The 15,808-nt window shown below is 37.2% G+C and overlaps 1 protein-coding gene across 1 annotated transcript; it reads right to left on the reverse strand.

Moving 5' to 3' along the window:
• Window positions 1–283: 283 nt before the first annotated feature.
• On the reverse strand, window positions 284–14,559 carry LOC142533619 (uncharacterized). Its single transcript, XM_075640447.1, has 11 exons — window positions 14,200–14,559; window positions 13,137–13,266; window positions 12,379–12,446; window positions 12,204–12,274; window positions 11,713–11,976; window positions 11,060–11,223; window positions 10,924–10,979; window positions 10,765–10,817; window positions 927–1,095; window positions 737–834; window positions 284–666 (listed from the first exon to the last, which is right to left on the reverse strand). Exons 1-11 carry the CDS (start codon window positions 14,381–14,383, stop codon window positions 550–552), a joined length of 1,374 nt encoding a protein of 457 aa, XP_075496562.1. The 5' UTR covers window positions 14,384–14,559; the 3' UTR covers window positions 284–549.
• Window positions 14,560–15,808: the final 1,249 nt, after the last annotated feature.

A 15,808-nucleotide genomic window follows, 5' to 3' on the forward strand; every position in this document is an offset into this window, starting at 1 on the left:
AAGAGAAATAATAAAATAATGTGTAAAATCCCAAAGAGGAGGAGTATCTATCCCGTGCTCGACAGAAATCTCACTTTAATCACTTCATCCAAGGTAGAAAACCTGATAATGACTGTTGGTACTCTTCAAGAAGCCTCCTCATCCCATCCGTATCTCTTTTATGATTGCTCCTTTCTTTTCTGCTATGGTGAATTAGAGTTGATTTGAGGAAGATGAGTGAACTTTATATGGGCTGCTCTGTACGGGATAGCAAAATGATGAGCTCTTTCCAAATCACATGACATACGTTAAGCCCTTTGAGAATGTTTCATTTAACCATCATTATTACAAAAGTTATTTACAAGTTACAGAAGCAAGTTGACACTTGAAATACTCAAAAATATTGTGACTTGAGTGCACGATTGCGATTACCACAATCATGGCGGCTAATGACCCCTCTCTCTCCCGTACTCTAGAAATTGACAAGTGCCAGTAAATAACTACGATTCTGCTATTTACAGAGGTGATGTGGTTATTTCTAAATAAAATGTCACAGGGGTTATCTACCAGCTACAAGCTAGCAGCAATGTAAGTGGGAGCGTCCTGTTGCTTCTCTTGTCGGCTTATGGTGTCAGCTACATGAGCGACCACTCCAGCCCCCGCATTATGAAACCAAAGATTTTTCACCTGTTTATAACCAGATATAATCAGACAAGAAACAATTCAAAAAAAAATATAAATGATGGATCATGCTTACATGGATGTTATTGTGTGCGAAAAATGGCCAAAATGCTGTATGAAAACTGACATCGACTTTCCACCATCCTATTCTTTGTAAACCATGTATCATTTCCTCTGTCATAAGAAAATTTCATTTCCGTTAACTTGAGAAAAATACATGAGTTGACAAAGCTGTCAGCTTCAGTTACTGTAGACTAATTAGTGACCTTCCATGATTTCATGATATTCAACTGTGTTTTGTGTGCTCGGTTCGTTTTGTGCGGCTTCCTTTGCTTTGGCTGCTTCCGGAGGGAACTTTGGTACATCGGACAAAACTGGTGGACAGTACTCCACGTCCACGACATGCTTATAGCCATCCAATGACCGACTAGGAGGCTGTCAGCAACAAAGATAAAAATAATAAAAGTTCCACAAATATATGAACTTACCTAAGCTTTCAGACCATAGGAATCATTTGATAACTTGAAAGAAAATCAGAAACCCATAAAAATGAAACTACAGTATCCTTCACGGAAGTCTGTGTGTTGTTGACAAACCCAACAAAAGTCGCAGGATGGTCCCAGCAAACTGACTCAGATTGATAAAATGTTCAACAGATCGGCGCTAACGAGGCTCGATTAACTAAATATTTTTTACTAGTGTCGTTTTTGCATGTTTTATTGTATTGTTTTTATTCTATTTTTGCCTTAATATTTTGTGTTGAGTCCAAGTTTCATTTATTTTAGTCATAATTTATGCATATAGTCGTTCCTCACATCGATTGATGGGAAAACTGGCAAAAACAGTGAAGAAATGTGTTACATAAGGTATTGGGACAGAGTCGGACGTGCTAGGACGGTAATTCTTGACCGCTCCAGCGCGCGGTAATTCTTGACCGCTCCAGCGTATATTGAGGAAAAGTAAATGAGGTATTGGGACAGAGTCGGATGTGCTAGGGTGGTAATTCTTGACCGCCCCAGCACGTATTGAGGAAAAGTTAAACCCGGACAAAAAAGGGTGCGCTAAGACAGTAATTTTTTACCGCCCCAGCGCACGTTGACAAAGGAATCAGTGCCGGAACAGAGGATGTCGCACTAGGGCAGATGATGAGGGACCGTGCCTCCCCGCCCAAGCGCTGCTGCCACCACAACCCCGTTGTCTCCCCACTAGTGAGAAAGTTGATGAACTTTGTGTGTGGGCCTCCTACCAGAACCAATGCCAATTTATCAAGAGTGCATATCTAGCTTCCATAGATTCTTTATTGTGGGGAACGCCCACGCAAATGGGAATTGATCCATACCTCCGCCATTCCATTTTCAGTATGTCTACCCACATCCACAGGATCCCGCAGGAGGAGTGCCGCCCCTGGACGACGAGGAAGAGTGATCAGGGAGTCTTCTTATTCTTCTTTTATTCAATTTATTTTCTGCATTGTGCACGATGTTGGTCAAGTTCATTTGTTTTTTGCTTATGTGTCGTCTTTTGCAACGAGGACATTGCACAACTTTGGTATGGGGAAGGGCTAGTCCTTTTTATTTTATTTGTTTTGAGTTTATAATTATTATGCATTGGGTCATGTGGGTCATATGGAAACCAGTTTGCAGTGATTAGATTGGTAAGAGGTCAATAAAGACTATAAATTGATGACACACATGCTCAATGATTTTAGTCATTTCATTAGTTTAGGACACTCATGTTGTTGAAATATGAAATTTTTGTTCGAATGTCGAATATATTCAAACATATATGTTGGAACTAGTGAATTGTGCGAATAGTAGTGAAAGTCAAATTTTTTTCGGAAACTTGACAAACATTAGGTTTTGGTTGAACTGGAACACATGTCCTTCCTAACAAAATATTTATCAGCAACATGAAAGTGATTTAGGCAAATTTTTTTGTAATTTGTGAGCATACCAAGAAACGTGAAATTATATGCAACTCATCCTTAAATCAATCCTCATAATCGTACCCTTATAAAATGGAACCCAAAGCCAAATACTCATGCCTTAAGGAAGTACATATTTGAATCAAATTTGCATTTGTAAAAGAAAAGTTTGTTTCGCAAAAAAAAAAAAACTTTTGAAAAAAGATATCTAAGATGAGCCAAATAAATTGATGAAGTTCTATTTCTAGGCCAAGAAGAGGGGATTGTGTGAAGTAAAAGAGTATCTTATGCAAAATCTGATCGTACATAATTTTAAAATGATAATTGTACTCCCTTCCCATTGATTCTCTTATCTTTTATTTTGTAACAATCAAGAGCCATGATTTACACTTGAAAAAAGTCCTAATGATTTGTGTTTGCTGCTAAGTAACTAGTGGAAAAGGGTTGTAGGCGATAGATTCTCGCATAGACGTGTCGATTGAGATGTCTTGCAAAATTTTTTAGAATGAATCTAATTGATGTGCATGCAATTAAAAACAACACACAACACACACACGTTCACATAACATAGTGTGTAAACTTCAAGAGGTGACAATTTATGTTGTGATTTGATTGATGAGAAGTATGTCATAGATTCGCTGAGACATGAATGAAAACCATAAGCTCACCATTGAACTATTTTTGTTTTTGTCGTTAGTTGTGTCTAGTAACCTATTTTGCTCGAGGGCGATCAAAAGGTTAGTATAGTTAGATCGATAGGTGTCGTTTTTACATATTTTATTGTACATTTTTGCATTAGTTTATTATATTGGGTCAACATTGTTGGGAAATTATCCCGAATCGATGCCAACCACGATGATAATATAGTGCCGAAAAATTGCGGAATAAAATAATCAACAAGGACACAAAGATTTACGTGGTTCACCCAAGATAGGCTATGTCCACGGAGCACTGCAACTTTTATAACCGGAAGAAATATTACAACAAGTGTATACACCAATACACTAAATATCTCACTCTCTCAAACCCAAGTATACCGAGAAAATAATTTCTCTAACTCACACAAGAGAATTCCCGCACTCAAGAAAAAAATACTCTTTTTTTCTATACACTCTCTTTTTATCAAAGCTAAAAAGCTTTTGATTTTGGGATACTAAAAGCAAACAAGGAAGGCTCAATTTATAACAAAATTCTTAAGCCAACTTTGAAAGAATAACGATGTGGGATTTGTTATTTTTAATATTTTATTTTGACGTGGGCCCCACCTCATTAAAAACTCACCTAACAATTCTCCCACTTGAAGACTTGATTTCAATCATGTCTTCACACCATCATTGTAGCAGCTCATATATCTCCATTTATACTTGCAGTCCGACTGAAGTTGAACACAACTTCAGTTTGTCAATGGTTACTGTCTTTGTGAGCATATCGGCTGGGTTCTTACTTCCAGGAATCTTCTCCAGCATCAAGATTCCATCTTCCAACACTGATCTGATGAAATGGTACCTAACCTGTATATGCTTTGTCCTAGCATGATAAACATGATTTTTTGCTAAATGAATAGCACTCTGACTGTCACAGTGTAACGTGCTATCTTCAAGCTTCTGACCCAATTCTTCCAGAAAGGATCTCAACCATATCATCTCCTTGCTAGCTTCTGTAACTGCTACATACTCAACCTCAGTAGTCGAAAGCACAACAATCTTTTGCAGCTTAGACACCCAGCTTACAACTGTACCACCTAATGTGAACACATATCCAGTAGTACTTTTCCTGCCATCCAGGTCACCATCCATTTCGGCATCGACAAAACCCTGTAAGCCCAATTTTGACCTCCTGAAGCATAAAGAACAACTAGCAGTACCTTTCAAATACCTGAGAATCCACTTAACTGCTTCCCAGTGTTGCTTTCCTGGATTACTCATAAACCTGCTCACAACTCCCACTGCATGTGCTATGTCTAGTCTTGTACACACCATTGCATACATGAGGCTTCCGACAACAGAAGCATAAGGAACCTTATTCATATAAGCCTTCTCCTGCTCCGTCGATGGTGATTGTGCTTTGGTTAGTTTGAAATGACTAGCCAAAGGAGTACTAACAGATTTAGCTTCATTCATATTAAATCTGCTAACCACCTTTTTCACGTACTCTTCTTGTGATAACTTCAAGAATCCATTCACCCGGTCTCTTAAGATCTTCATTCCAAGGATTTGCTTTGCAGCACCCAAATCTTTCATGGCAAATTCCTTTGATAAATCTTTTTTCAGTTTATCAATTTCTTCCAAACAAGCTCCAGCTATCAGCATATCATCTACATATAGCAGTAGTATGATATAAGAACCGTCAAACTTTTTCACATAACAGCAGTGATCAGCTTGACACCTTGGGAAACCATTTTCACTCATGAATCCATCAAACTTCTTGTACCACTGTCTTGGAGCTTGTTTGAGACCGTACAAGCTCTTCTGAAGTTTGCACACCATTCTCTCTTTTCCCGGTACTTCAAAGCCCTGTGGCTGCTTCATATAAATTTCTTCATCTAGGTCACCGTGAAGAAACGCAGTCTTTACATCCAACTGCTCCAAATGTAAGTCTTCCTTCGCCACTAGTCCAAGTACTGTCCTGAAAGTGGTTAATTTAACCACCGGAGAGAAAATCTCGGTGTAATCAATTCATTCCCGTTGTTGGAAGCCTTTTACAACAAGTCTTGCCTTGTACCGCTTGCTACCATCATGCTCTTCTTTTAACCGATACACCCACTTGATATGTAACGCCTTTTTGCCTTGCGGAAGTTCTGTCAACTCCCACGTCTGATTGGATGACAATGAATCCATCTCATCTTCCATGGCCAACTCCCACTTGGTTGAATCATCATTTTTCATTGCCTCATCATAGGTCTCCGGTTCACCTTTGTCTGTCAGCAAAATATAGTGAAGTGCAGGGGAGTATCTCTCAGGTGGTCTAATGGTTCTCAAAGATCTCCTGAGTTCAATCACCGGAGTTCGTGGGTCATCATCTTGTGCAGTTTCTTCTTCATTTTCATGGTTACTGATTTTCGATTCATTCACAGGAATATGTGTCAGTGGCACTTCATCAGTCTTCTTGACTTCAGGACATTCATCTCCAGCTCCAATGTCTGACTTGTCCTTGTACAAAAGTTTTTCATTAAAGATTACATCCCTGCTCCGAATGATCTTCCGATTTTGGTCATCCCATAAACGATAACCAAACTCATTATCTCCATAACCAATACAGAAGCACTTTTTGATTTCGGATCAAGTTTTGTTCTGCTTGCTGAATCAATATAAACATAGGATAAACATCCAAACACTTTCAAGAAAGAAAGGTTTACTTCTTTGCCGCTCCATACCTCTTCGGGTATTCTGCAGTCAAGCGGTATCGAAGGTCCTCTGTTGATCAGATATGCTGCAGTGTTAACAGCATCAGCCCAGAATGATTTTGGCAATCCAGAATGCAATCTCATGCTCCTTGCGCGTTCATTCAAGGTTCTATTCATCCTTTCAGCTACACCATTCTGTTGAGGTGTACCAGGAATGGTTTTCTCCATCTTGATCCCGTTCTGTGCACAATATTTCTTGAACTCGTCATCTTTTTATTCTCCACCATTATCAGACCGTAAGCACTTCACCTTCAAGTTGGTCTCATTTCCACCATGGCTTTCCACCTTTTAAAGGTCTCGTAAACATCAGATTTATTTTTCAGAAAATAAACCCAAACTTTTCTACTCGAATCGTCAATGAATGTGGCATAGTATCTCGAGCCTCCAAGGGATGTCACAGGAGATGGTCCCCATACATCAGTATGAACCAGCTCCAACTTTGCTGCTTTTGGTTCTCTACCGCCTTTTGAAAAGCTCACCTTCTTCTGCTTTCCAAGGATACAGCTTTCACATAGTTGGTGTTCAACAGTCTTTAATTCTGGTAGCTTTTCTTTTGATACCAACATCTTCATTCCCTTCTCACTCATATGTCCAAGTCTATAATGCCATAGCCTTGAATTGGCTCCAGCATCCACAGCTGCTAATGTGTCTCTGCAACTGGAAGTCACATACAGTGTTCCAGTTTTCTTTCCTCGAGCAACAATCATGGCTCCTTTGTTCACTTTCCAGAAACCATCACCGAAGGTCACATTGTGGCCTTCATCATCCAGCTGTCCCATCGAGATCAGATTGCGTGTTAATTTTGGTACATGTCTGACTTTGTTGATTTTCCAGACAGATCCATTTGACATCTTCATCCGTACATCACCCATACCAACAATTTCCAAGGGTTTTCCATCAGCCAGGAAAACTTTTCCGTAATCGCCAGCGATGTAATTATCAAATACATCGCGATCACCAGTGGTATGAAACGAAGCTCCCGAGTCCATAACCCAAGAATCAACAGGGCTTTCCATGGATAATAGTACAGCATCATGTACTTCCTCAGTGACAGCATTGGCATTATTCTTCGTTGATCTGCAGTTCTTTTTCAAGTGACCAGTTTCACCACAGCTCCAGCACTTCAAATTCTTTTCAAAGTTGCTTTTGTCTTTTCCATTTCTTGATTTGGATCTACCGCGCCATCGGTTGGAACTCCTTTCACCACTCCTGCCTCTTCCTCTGTTATCAAGATTTAGAGCAAATCTCGATGATGTTGCTTCACCCGACTCTTTCCTGCGAACTTCTTCAGCAAGGATTTGATCTCTAATATCATTGAGTTGTAGTTTCCCTTTTCCAACAGAGTTGCTAACCGCTGCCCGCATCGGTTCCCAATTGTCTGGTAAAGACGCCAGAAGAATAAGTGCCCGAATCTCATCATCAAATTTTATGTCCACCGATGTCAGCTGAGAGACAATCGTGTTGAATTCATTTATGTGTTTTGCCACCGAAGCACCTTCTCCCATCTTCAAGTTGAATAACTTCTTCATGAGATGTACTTTGTTGTTTGCTGATGGTTTCTCGTACATGTCCGATAAAATGGACATCATTTCTTCTGTGGTTTTTGCCTCCGCCACGTTATGTGCCACATTCTTCGTTAGGGTCAGTCGTATCACACCTAACACCTGTCGGTCAAGGAGCTCCCAATCATCATCCTCCATCTTTCCTGGTTTCTTTCCTGATAGAGGTTGATGCAGCTTCTTACTGTACAGATAATCTCTTATCTGTAACCGCCAGAACGAAAAATCTGTTCCGTCGAACTTGTTGATTCCCGGTCCCGATCCATCATCTCCGGCCATCGCTTCTCTAGCCTTAGCAAAAAATCTAAAAAATCTTTTCTGATGTGGAAGATCAGACAAAGCTGCAACCACAGAGCATACTCAGAATTTTTAAGAATTTTCACAATATGTCTCTGATACCAGTTGTTGGGAAATTACCCCGAAGCGATGCCAACGACGATGATAATATAGTGCCGAAAAATTGCGGAATAAAATAATCAACAAGGACACAAAGATTTACGTGGTTCACCCAAGATAGGCTACGTCCACGGAGCACTGCAACTTTTATAACCGGAAGAAATATTACAACAAGTGTATACACCAATATACTAAATATCTCACACTCCCAAACCCGAGTATACCGAGAAAATAATTTCTCTAACTCACACAAGAGAATTCCCGCACTCAAGAAAAAAATACACTCTTTTTTTCTATACACTCTCTTTTTATCAAAGCTAAAAAGCTTTTGATTTTGGGATACTAAAAGCAAACAAGGAAGGCTCAATTTATAACAAAATTCTTAAGCCAACTTTGAAAGAATAACGATGTGGGATTTGTTATTTTTAATATTTTATTTTGACGTGGGCCCCACCTCATTAAAAACTCACCTAACAAACATTTCATTTATTTGAGTCATAACTCGTATGTATGGGTCGTTCATCACATTGGTTGGTATAACCGTAGAAAAACTGGCCAAAATGGTGAAGAAAGGTGTTGCATGAGATATTGTGATAGAGTTGGGCGTGCTAGCACAGTAATTATTGACCGCCCTAGCGCGCATTGAGGAAAAGTTGAAACCCCGGACAGAGGAGGACGTGTTAGGGCGGTAATTCTTGAAACCCCCAGCACGCGTTGATGAAGGAATCGGTGCTAGGACAGAGGACCTCACGCGCTAGGGCGGTATTGCGCCTAGAAGAAAAATTCAGACAATGGACAAAACATATCGCGCTGGGGCGGTATTTTTGACCGCCATAGCACGAAACAACAAGAAAAATTTTATCTGCTCGGATATTTTTAAAGGAAGGCGGATTTTCTACTTTGATGAACTTTTGGATGCATCTGTATATATAAGTACAGACGAGGAAAAAAACAAAAAACACAAGATTCACATCACATTCACGGACGAAAAACAGCCGCACGAGAAAACGACACGGGAGTCGAGGAGACAAGCAGGGAAGACAAGATTCCGCGCAGCGCCTTCTTGTTCTTGCCCCTCTTTTTGCATTTCAGTGAAGAAACATCATTCAATTATTGCTTTTAATATTTCGTACAATGGATTTTAATAGATAAGTTTTATTTGTTGGGATTTAAGGGATTCTACCCCAAATCTTGGTTCATGATAATTTAATATTCGACTTTTGGCAAGGTGTAAATGGCGGGAGGCAGTGGCGGGGCGGTTTGCCTCGGCCTCCTAGGCGATTGAATTTTTTTAAATAATTTTTTTTTATAGATAATCATGCATTATAATCACAAATAGTCATCATTTTTTATGTAAAATGTGTAATTAAATAATGTTTAAGCACAAAGAATCTTCATACAAAATAATATCATCTAGATAATGTGCAATTAATAAAGATTCATCATCATATTAATGCTATTATGTTAACAAAGTAATATAATTACTTTTACCAAAAAACTAAGTTTAAATTTCAAAGTTGCAATCAATTATCCATCATTAGAACAAGTAGTAGACTTAACATAACTATCTTCCAAATCGGACTCAAAATCAACATCGTCTTCATTCTCCTCCGATGTATCTAAATCTTCATCAAGTTCTCTAATGGGGATGTTCCTTGCACTCCTCCTAGGGTTTTGATATTTAAAATTAATTGACTTTGACTATGTTTTTAAAATTGTTGACTAGATTTTTAAAATTGTTGACTACAACTTAAAAATCTCGACTGCCCGCCTCAGCTGCCTGCTAGCCGCCTAGCCCGCCTGCTCGTCGCCTCGACCTGCCTCCCCAACTTCATATAACTTGGGCCGCCTAAAACATCCGCCTCATGCATAGGCCGTACGGTTGAGGGCCGCCTACCGCCTAGGCGGCCGCCTCGACCGCCATTGAGAATACTGACTTTTGGTTTATACTTCATTGAATTATTATTTTTATTTGAATTGTTGAAAATATAGTTTTCTATATTATTTTATATTGCGAGTGAATTCGAAAGAAGATTTTCCAATAGGAATGAGTAGTATAATTTGTGGATTTACAGTTTACACATATATATTGAATTGAATACACGTTGATAGTGTCCAAAGCATCGGAAGTTAGGAGGTTCCACAAATCATTTATGCAATCACATTTGATAAATAATTAAAGAGATTTTTTATTGTGTTGAATTAATTTAACTTGACTTGAAAGAGTATATTAATAATTTAGGAAATCTTGTCAAGAGTATGAACAATTGTTGAAATTAATTATTTGAATTAATCAGGGATAGGTGAACCGAAATTCCAAACACATTCATTCACATTTGATTTTAATATTCTCATTAAATTATATTTTCCTCCTCGTTCATAGTGAATTAATCCCAACTTATTGTTTACCTGTGGCTAAACATTTAATTGCTATAAATCTTTAGTTGTATGATGCGATCTATGTGGGATGATACTCGTATTCATATATATATTATAATTTGACTCGTGTACTTACGATTTATATTCGAGCATAAATGATTATTTTATTCGAGATTTTATAGTTTCTAAGAAATGTTCAATTAATTTTAAAGATGAAAGGACACTCGAATAGGCTAGAGAGTATCAAGTTGAAAATTCGAAAAACAAAAAAATGAAAATGGAGAAAAGAAAAGAAAAAAGATTACATGAGCTAACCATACCCGAAGAGGAATGACTAGCTCCTCACAATGTGAATAGAATTTGGGTCACTAAAGGTCTCGCAATATTCAAAGCTCAATATAACAAAACCTAGGGAAAATTGTTCAATAAAAATACGGAATTACCTTGACAAGTTCTATCTCCCTGCGTATGGAGGATGTCCGCCAACCAACCATATCTGGTTTGAGTTAAAAAAATTCCATAACAATAAAGCAGAGAATCCTTTGAAACAAACTAAGGAAAGTGTTTTACTGCCAACTGAACAACATTAAATTTCTGGATACGGTCATAAGACACATTAGCATAAAGAACTCGACATCTGAAAGCACCAAGTGCTGATCTGCAATGAAATCCACTTTGATAAGTTTGAACAGAGCAAATAGAGCAACAAGATTGTTATATATGGCTGCATGGACTCACATGAATTTTCCATCTTCACAGTCTGATGTCATTCGTAACAAGAGAGGAGGTTTTTTGGGCTTCCCATCTGTAAGAAAGAGCTGACTACCAGTTCTGCCAGCGAAAATAGGGGCTATTGGAACAGCTAGTTTCTCCAAGAAAGGCACACCCAGAAGGAATGGAAGCTGAATCATTGAAGATAATTAACAGTCTGGAGGTCAGGTTCCAAACTACTACCGATGACAATAAGTATCATATTAAAGTTCACTTGAACACACATAAATTGTTTCCTAAAGTCAAACATTGGAGGCAAACCAGATAAATCTACGGTTAGATTCTACTTTAGCAATAGAAATGCATTTAATATGAGGATACAATGCTGTAGTGAACTTCAAAACAAGGAAAATTTGAAAAAGTAAAAAGACACAAAATAAGGTAATCGATTTACACTATTACAGAGAAAATGTGATCCTTCCAACTAGTCCTAAGACATAGTCACACGTCGACCTGTACAAAAGTTCTATTCTACATTGTTTTCATTCCAATTAAAAGCCTTTAACTTGCGGCGTCTTTAACTAAACACAAGGAACCCTGCAACATGCTATTTTTACAAATCCATGCAATACATACACATGTACATGAAATGAGTTATTATCATTATCAGCACCAAATACCTGCTTATTCCCTCTGACTCCCAGATGAGGTGTTGCCAGGGTAATAAAATTAATTGCTTCCAGCCCGGCAATCAAACCTTTATTTGAACCATACAAAGTTTTGAAGTCTCTAGCAGTAGAGCCACCAGTATCATAAGATTGATCAGAGGAGGCACTAGGCGAGTATAAAACAGCAATTGCATATCTTGCAAATAGTCCACCAAGAGAATGGGCCAAAAAGGATATCTTTTTAAGTTTTTCAGTCTTCTTCACAACTTGCGTGACCTGTGCATTTGGATAGCATGAAAACAACACTGATTGCACAAAAACAACCTTCATCCATATTTTAAGTTAGAGATATATTATGACCACCACCAGGACCAGACACCTAACCACAAGGGTAGCAGCCAGAGGGTTGTGAAAATGGATACTAGATCAAACATCAGCAGTTCACAGCTTATGCTAAACCAACCTACAATAAGACCTACAAAGGCACTCATTCAAAAGCTTACTTCATCTGCCAGTCGTTTCCCAGCTCCATCAATGCCAGTGAATGTCTTAGTGTACGTATTACACGAACTAGCTGCACATGATATGGCAATTTACTTAAATAAAATGAATCCTTAACAATACATTGGTTTTCATGTGAGTCTATGAAAGAATATTTTATCAGAACGAATAATGTACCATATATCAGAAATTTCTTTCCTAACCTCCTCTTCAACTCTGCTTCAAAATAAGTCCAGTCACTTGGGCTGCAACTTATTAAAACATTAGTGAAGGTCAATAATTAGCAAGCACATTAATATTTTTTTTTTATATAGAAAACTATTTTTATTATAATACTTGGATCGTACAATTTGTGCGTGGATGAGCTCTCCACGACAACATTACAACCACATTAATCAAAGTTCTTTTAATTCTGAAAATAATCAATGAACTCTCCGAAGAATCAATAAATCATAAGAATCGATAGATTTTTTCATCCTCTTCCTCCGTAATAAAGGAACAGAAGTATTTAAGGGCCAACATACAAATATCAAGAAAAAACTTGCATAACTGAGCTCAAAAGTTGGTTATTTCTGTCATAGCATAAATGAGGAAGCATAAACAATAAACCACAAAAGTGGGAATTGTGGAAGGTGAAAATCAAGTCAGAATCCGTTATAGTTCCTGTTATGCACTTTCCTCAAATTAAAAAATGAACCAGCACCGCCCATGGGAATAACAAAAAACTCAAATTCCTACTATCAGCACCAATTGTGACTTATATAATACCAAAGGATTGCACGGAAATATGAGAATCCTCACTGAATTTAAGGATGAATTAGACCAAGCAATAGAATCTTCAGATGCTCTACGCCAATATTACCAACAGCAGCAACCCAATGATACTATGTACTTTAGAACCTACAACCTTTTCTAGCGTACAAGAATATTGATACCTTGCCAAGATACCATGAACAAGAACAAGAAGATGATCAGGCTGATCTTCCATTTTCACAATGCCCCTAGGAGATGCCATATTTCCCTGAGTTGTACTCATGGCGTGAGCCCTCAGGCTATTTTTTACGCCTGCAACGTTGAGGTTAATGTTGAAGCTTAAAAATGAAGACAGATAAGCTCTCAAACAAGAAAGATGCTCATTATAATGAAACTCCATAAATTACAACACGATATAACTAGTAGTTAGTATAGCTTTATAAATTAGTCGAAGTGGATATTGGATTAGAATGAAAGACCGATCAAAAGCTTAGGCAGAAGACACATTTTCTGGCCTCCGTAAAAGTGATTTTTTTAAAAAGTTTTTAAAGCACTTTTTAATTAGCTTCTCCTATTAATGACAATTTTTTGAAATTATTTTTTTTCAAAAATTCTTTTTTGAACCAAGAGGTTCTCTCTCCAATGCAATCTTTATGCGATACCCAAAAAACAGGAGAAGAATACACACGAATGGAAGGAGAGGAGAAAGGTTACCCACCACGAGAACAAAAGCAAATATATTCAAATATTTCCCCAAATTCTCGACAATTTTATTGATTATTAACACTATCAAAAATTAAAAGCAATAAAAGACAATCCATCAACCAACTAAACAACTCTATTGACCAAAAAGGACATGATGCTCATCATCATAACAGCGCTCGCATTCTAAAGTCAAAATACATATTTTTCCAAAGTCGCCATCTTTGAGAGTTGAGACAACAACCGCCATAATCAACGGACATACAAAGCAACGGATTTAACAGGTTGAAATTTCATTGATAATTGATAACTACTCAGAAGCCCGATGGAGCGAAACTCGGCAAATTGACGTTTTACATAGTCTAATTAGGAACAGAGTAATATAATCACAGGTCCATGATAAACCCAAAAAAAAAAAAAAAAACTGTATCCGTAACAATTCAATAGTTAAAAATCCCAAACAGCGGTGAATCAATTCTCGTTCAACATGGCTCATCATGCCTCAATTCAAGAAAAAAAATTAATCGAAAAATGAATTCTCACCTGAGAATGTGATGAAATTGCAGATATGGCCTGGGCAACGATGCGAAAAAATAGGATAAGAAGAATTAGGGGAAGGAGAGCAGGGATTGGAAGAATAAGAAGACGACAACTGGCTATTGTTGCCGCGATTTCCAAGAATCGGAGGCGTGTACTGATACGAAAATAAAGGAGCGGATGATGCCATTCTCTCTATTTATAGTAAAAAGGCCAGCAATTGTTTATCTATAGAGAAAAAATAGAGAGGAATTCTGTATGTCCGCCATACTTCCTTCTTATCCTCTGCCACTCTACGCTCTTCCCCATGCGACGGCCATTGCTGCTGAGCTGTGGACAGGCGGAGTAATTCTATTTTGTTTTTAAAAATTTATAAAATTATTTTTATTATTATTAGTTAAAAAAAAACACTTCCCTTCATATTATTATTATTATTATTTTTATTAGGCATAAACTTGTGTGAGACGATCTCACGGATCCTATTTTGTGAACGGATAACTTATTTTGGTTATCCATAAAAGTATTACTTTTTATGCTAATATTATTTTTTATTGTGAATATCGATAAGGTTGACCTGTCTCACACATAAAAATTCGTGAAATCGTCTCACAAGAGACCTACACTTATTACTATTATTTGAGACAAAGCTATTTTTATAAAATGTTTAGAGGGAACTCCAAGGGTGGATCTACACTGTGTGGATAAAACTGGGTTTTTGTCCAAGAATTTTGGCAAAACTTATGTAACAGTTCATCTTACTAATTTTAAAATTGTTCATATATATCTTAAATTATCTTGGCTTAATATCAAAGGACTAAATCAAAATTTTTCACCATTTTAGTCCACAATTTTAAATTGGTCTTAATATTGAGGAAACCAATGAATTTTTTTTTCTTTTCTTAAAAACTTTCAATTTTTTCTATTTGCATATATTGGTGTGTGATAATTATTCATGATGGATAGAACAATCGAACCATGACGTTTGAAATGTTGTTTGTTTTAAAATATTTGAGTTGCACCAATAACACCAGCTATAGCTTTTGGTAAAACGACAAACGTCTGGTCTTACAATTGATATCAGAGCTTAAGTCGTGAGTTTTATTTTCATCGATTGCAAATAGTGTAATTATTGAAAGAAATATTGTTGTGGTGCAATAATTGTCTATGTTGGTAGAACAGTTGAACCATGACATCTGGACTGTTGTATAATTTAAAAGTTTTGAGTTACACCACTGTCACGTCCATCATACATATTAATTATTTTAGAGGAATTATTTTGTTTCATAAAATTTGAGTGTGATGTTTTTATGGTATGTCAGGTTATTAATTATTTTTTACTTTTTCTATCTTAAAAAACATTGGTTGAATATTTTGAAAAAATGTTATGGCAGCATTGCGTTGTCGAAAATGTCAATATAAAGACGAAATAATGAGCGTTGCCTTAAACTTGTTTGATGTTTTCGATGGTTCCTATTTAGATATTTTTGACAACAAATGTGGCGATTATTTTGTTTGAATAATTATGGTGTTTGGGGAAGAATCAACGACAGTTATATTGGGAGGACGACAAAAATTGAAAATAAATTTTGCTCGATATATTAAAATTTTCTGGGAG

Source organism: Primulina tabacum, chromosome 2 (genome assembly GCF_025594145.1).
Source record: "Primulina tabacum isolate GXHZ01 chromosome 2, ASM2559414v2, whole genome shotgun sequence".
NCBI lineage: Eukaryota > Viridiplantae > Streptophyta > Magnoliopsida > Lamiales > Gesneriaceae > Primulina > Primulina tabacum.

What these genes read in the sequence shown, in the direction of transcription:
- LOC142533619 (XM_075640447.1), bottom strand. Translation starts at nt 14,383, where the DNA reads ATGGCATCATCCGCTCCTTTATTTTCGTATCAGTACACGCCTCCGATT. An exon ending in TGTGAAGATGGAAAATTCAT is followed by an intron (nt 10,980 to 11,059) that starts GTGAGTCCATGC and finishes ATTTCATTGCAG; the next exon opens with ATCAGCACTTGGTGCTTTCA. An exon ending in TCGCACACAATAACATCCAT is followed by an intron (nt 667 to 736) that starts GTAAGCATGATC and finishes GGTTATAAACAG; the next exon opens with GTGAAAAATCTTTGGTTTCA.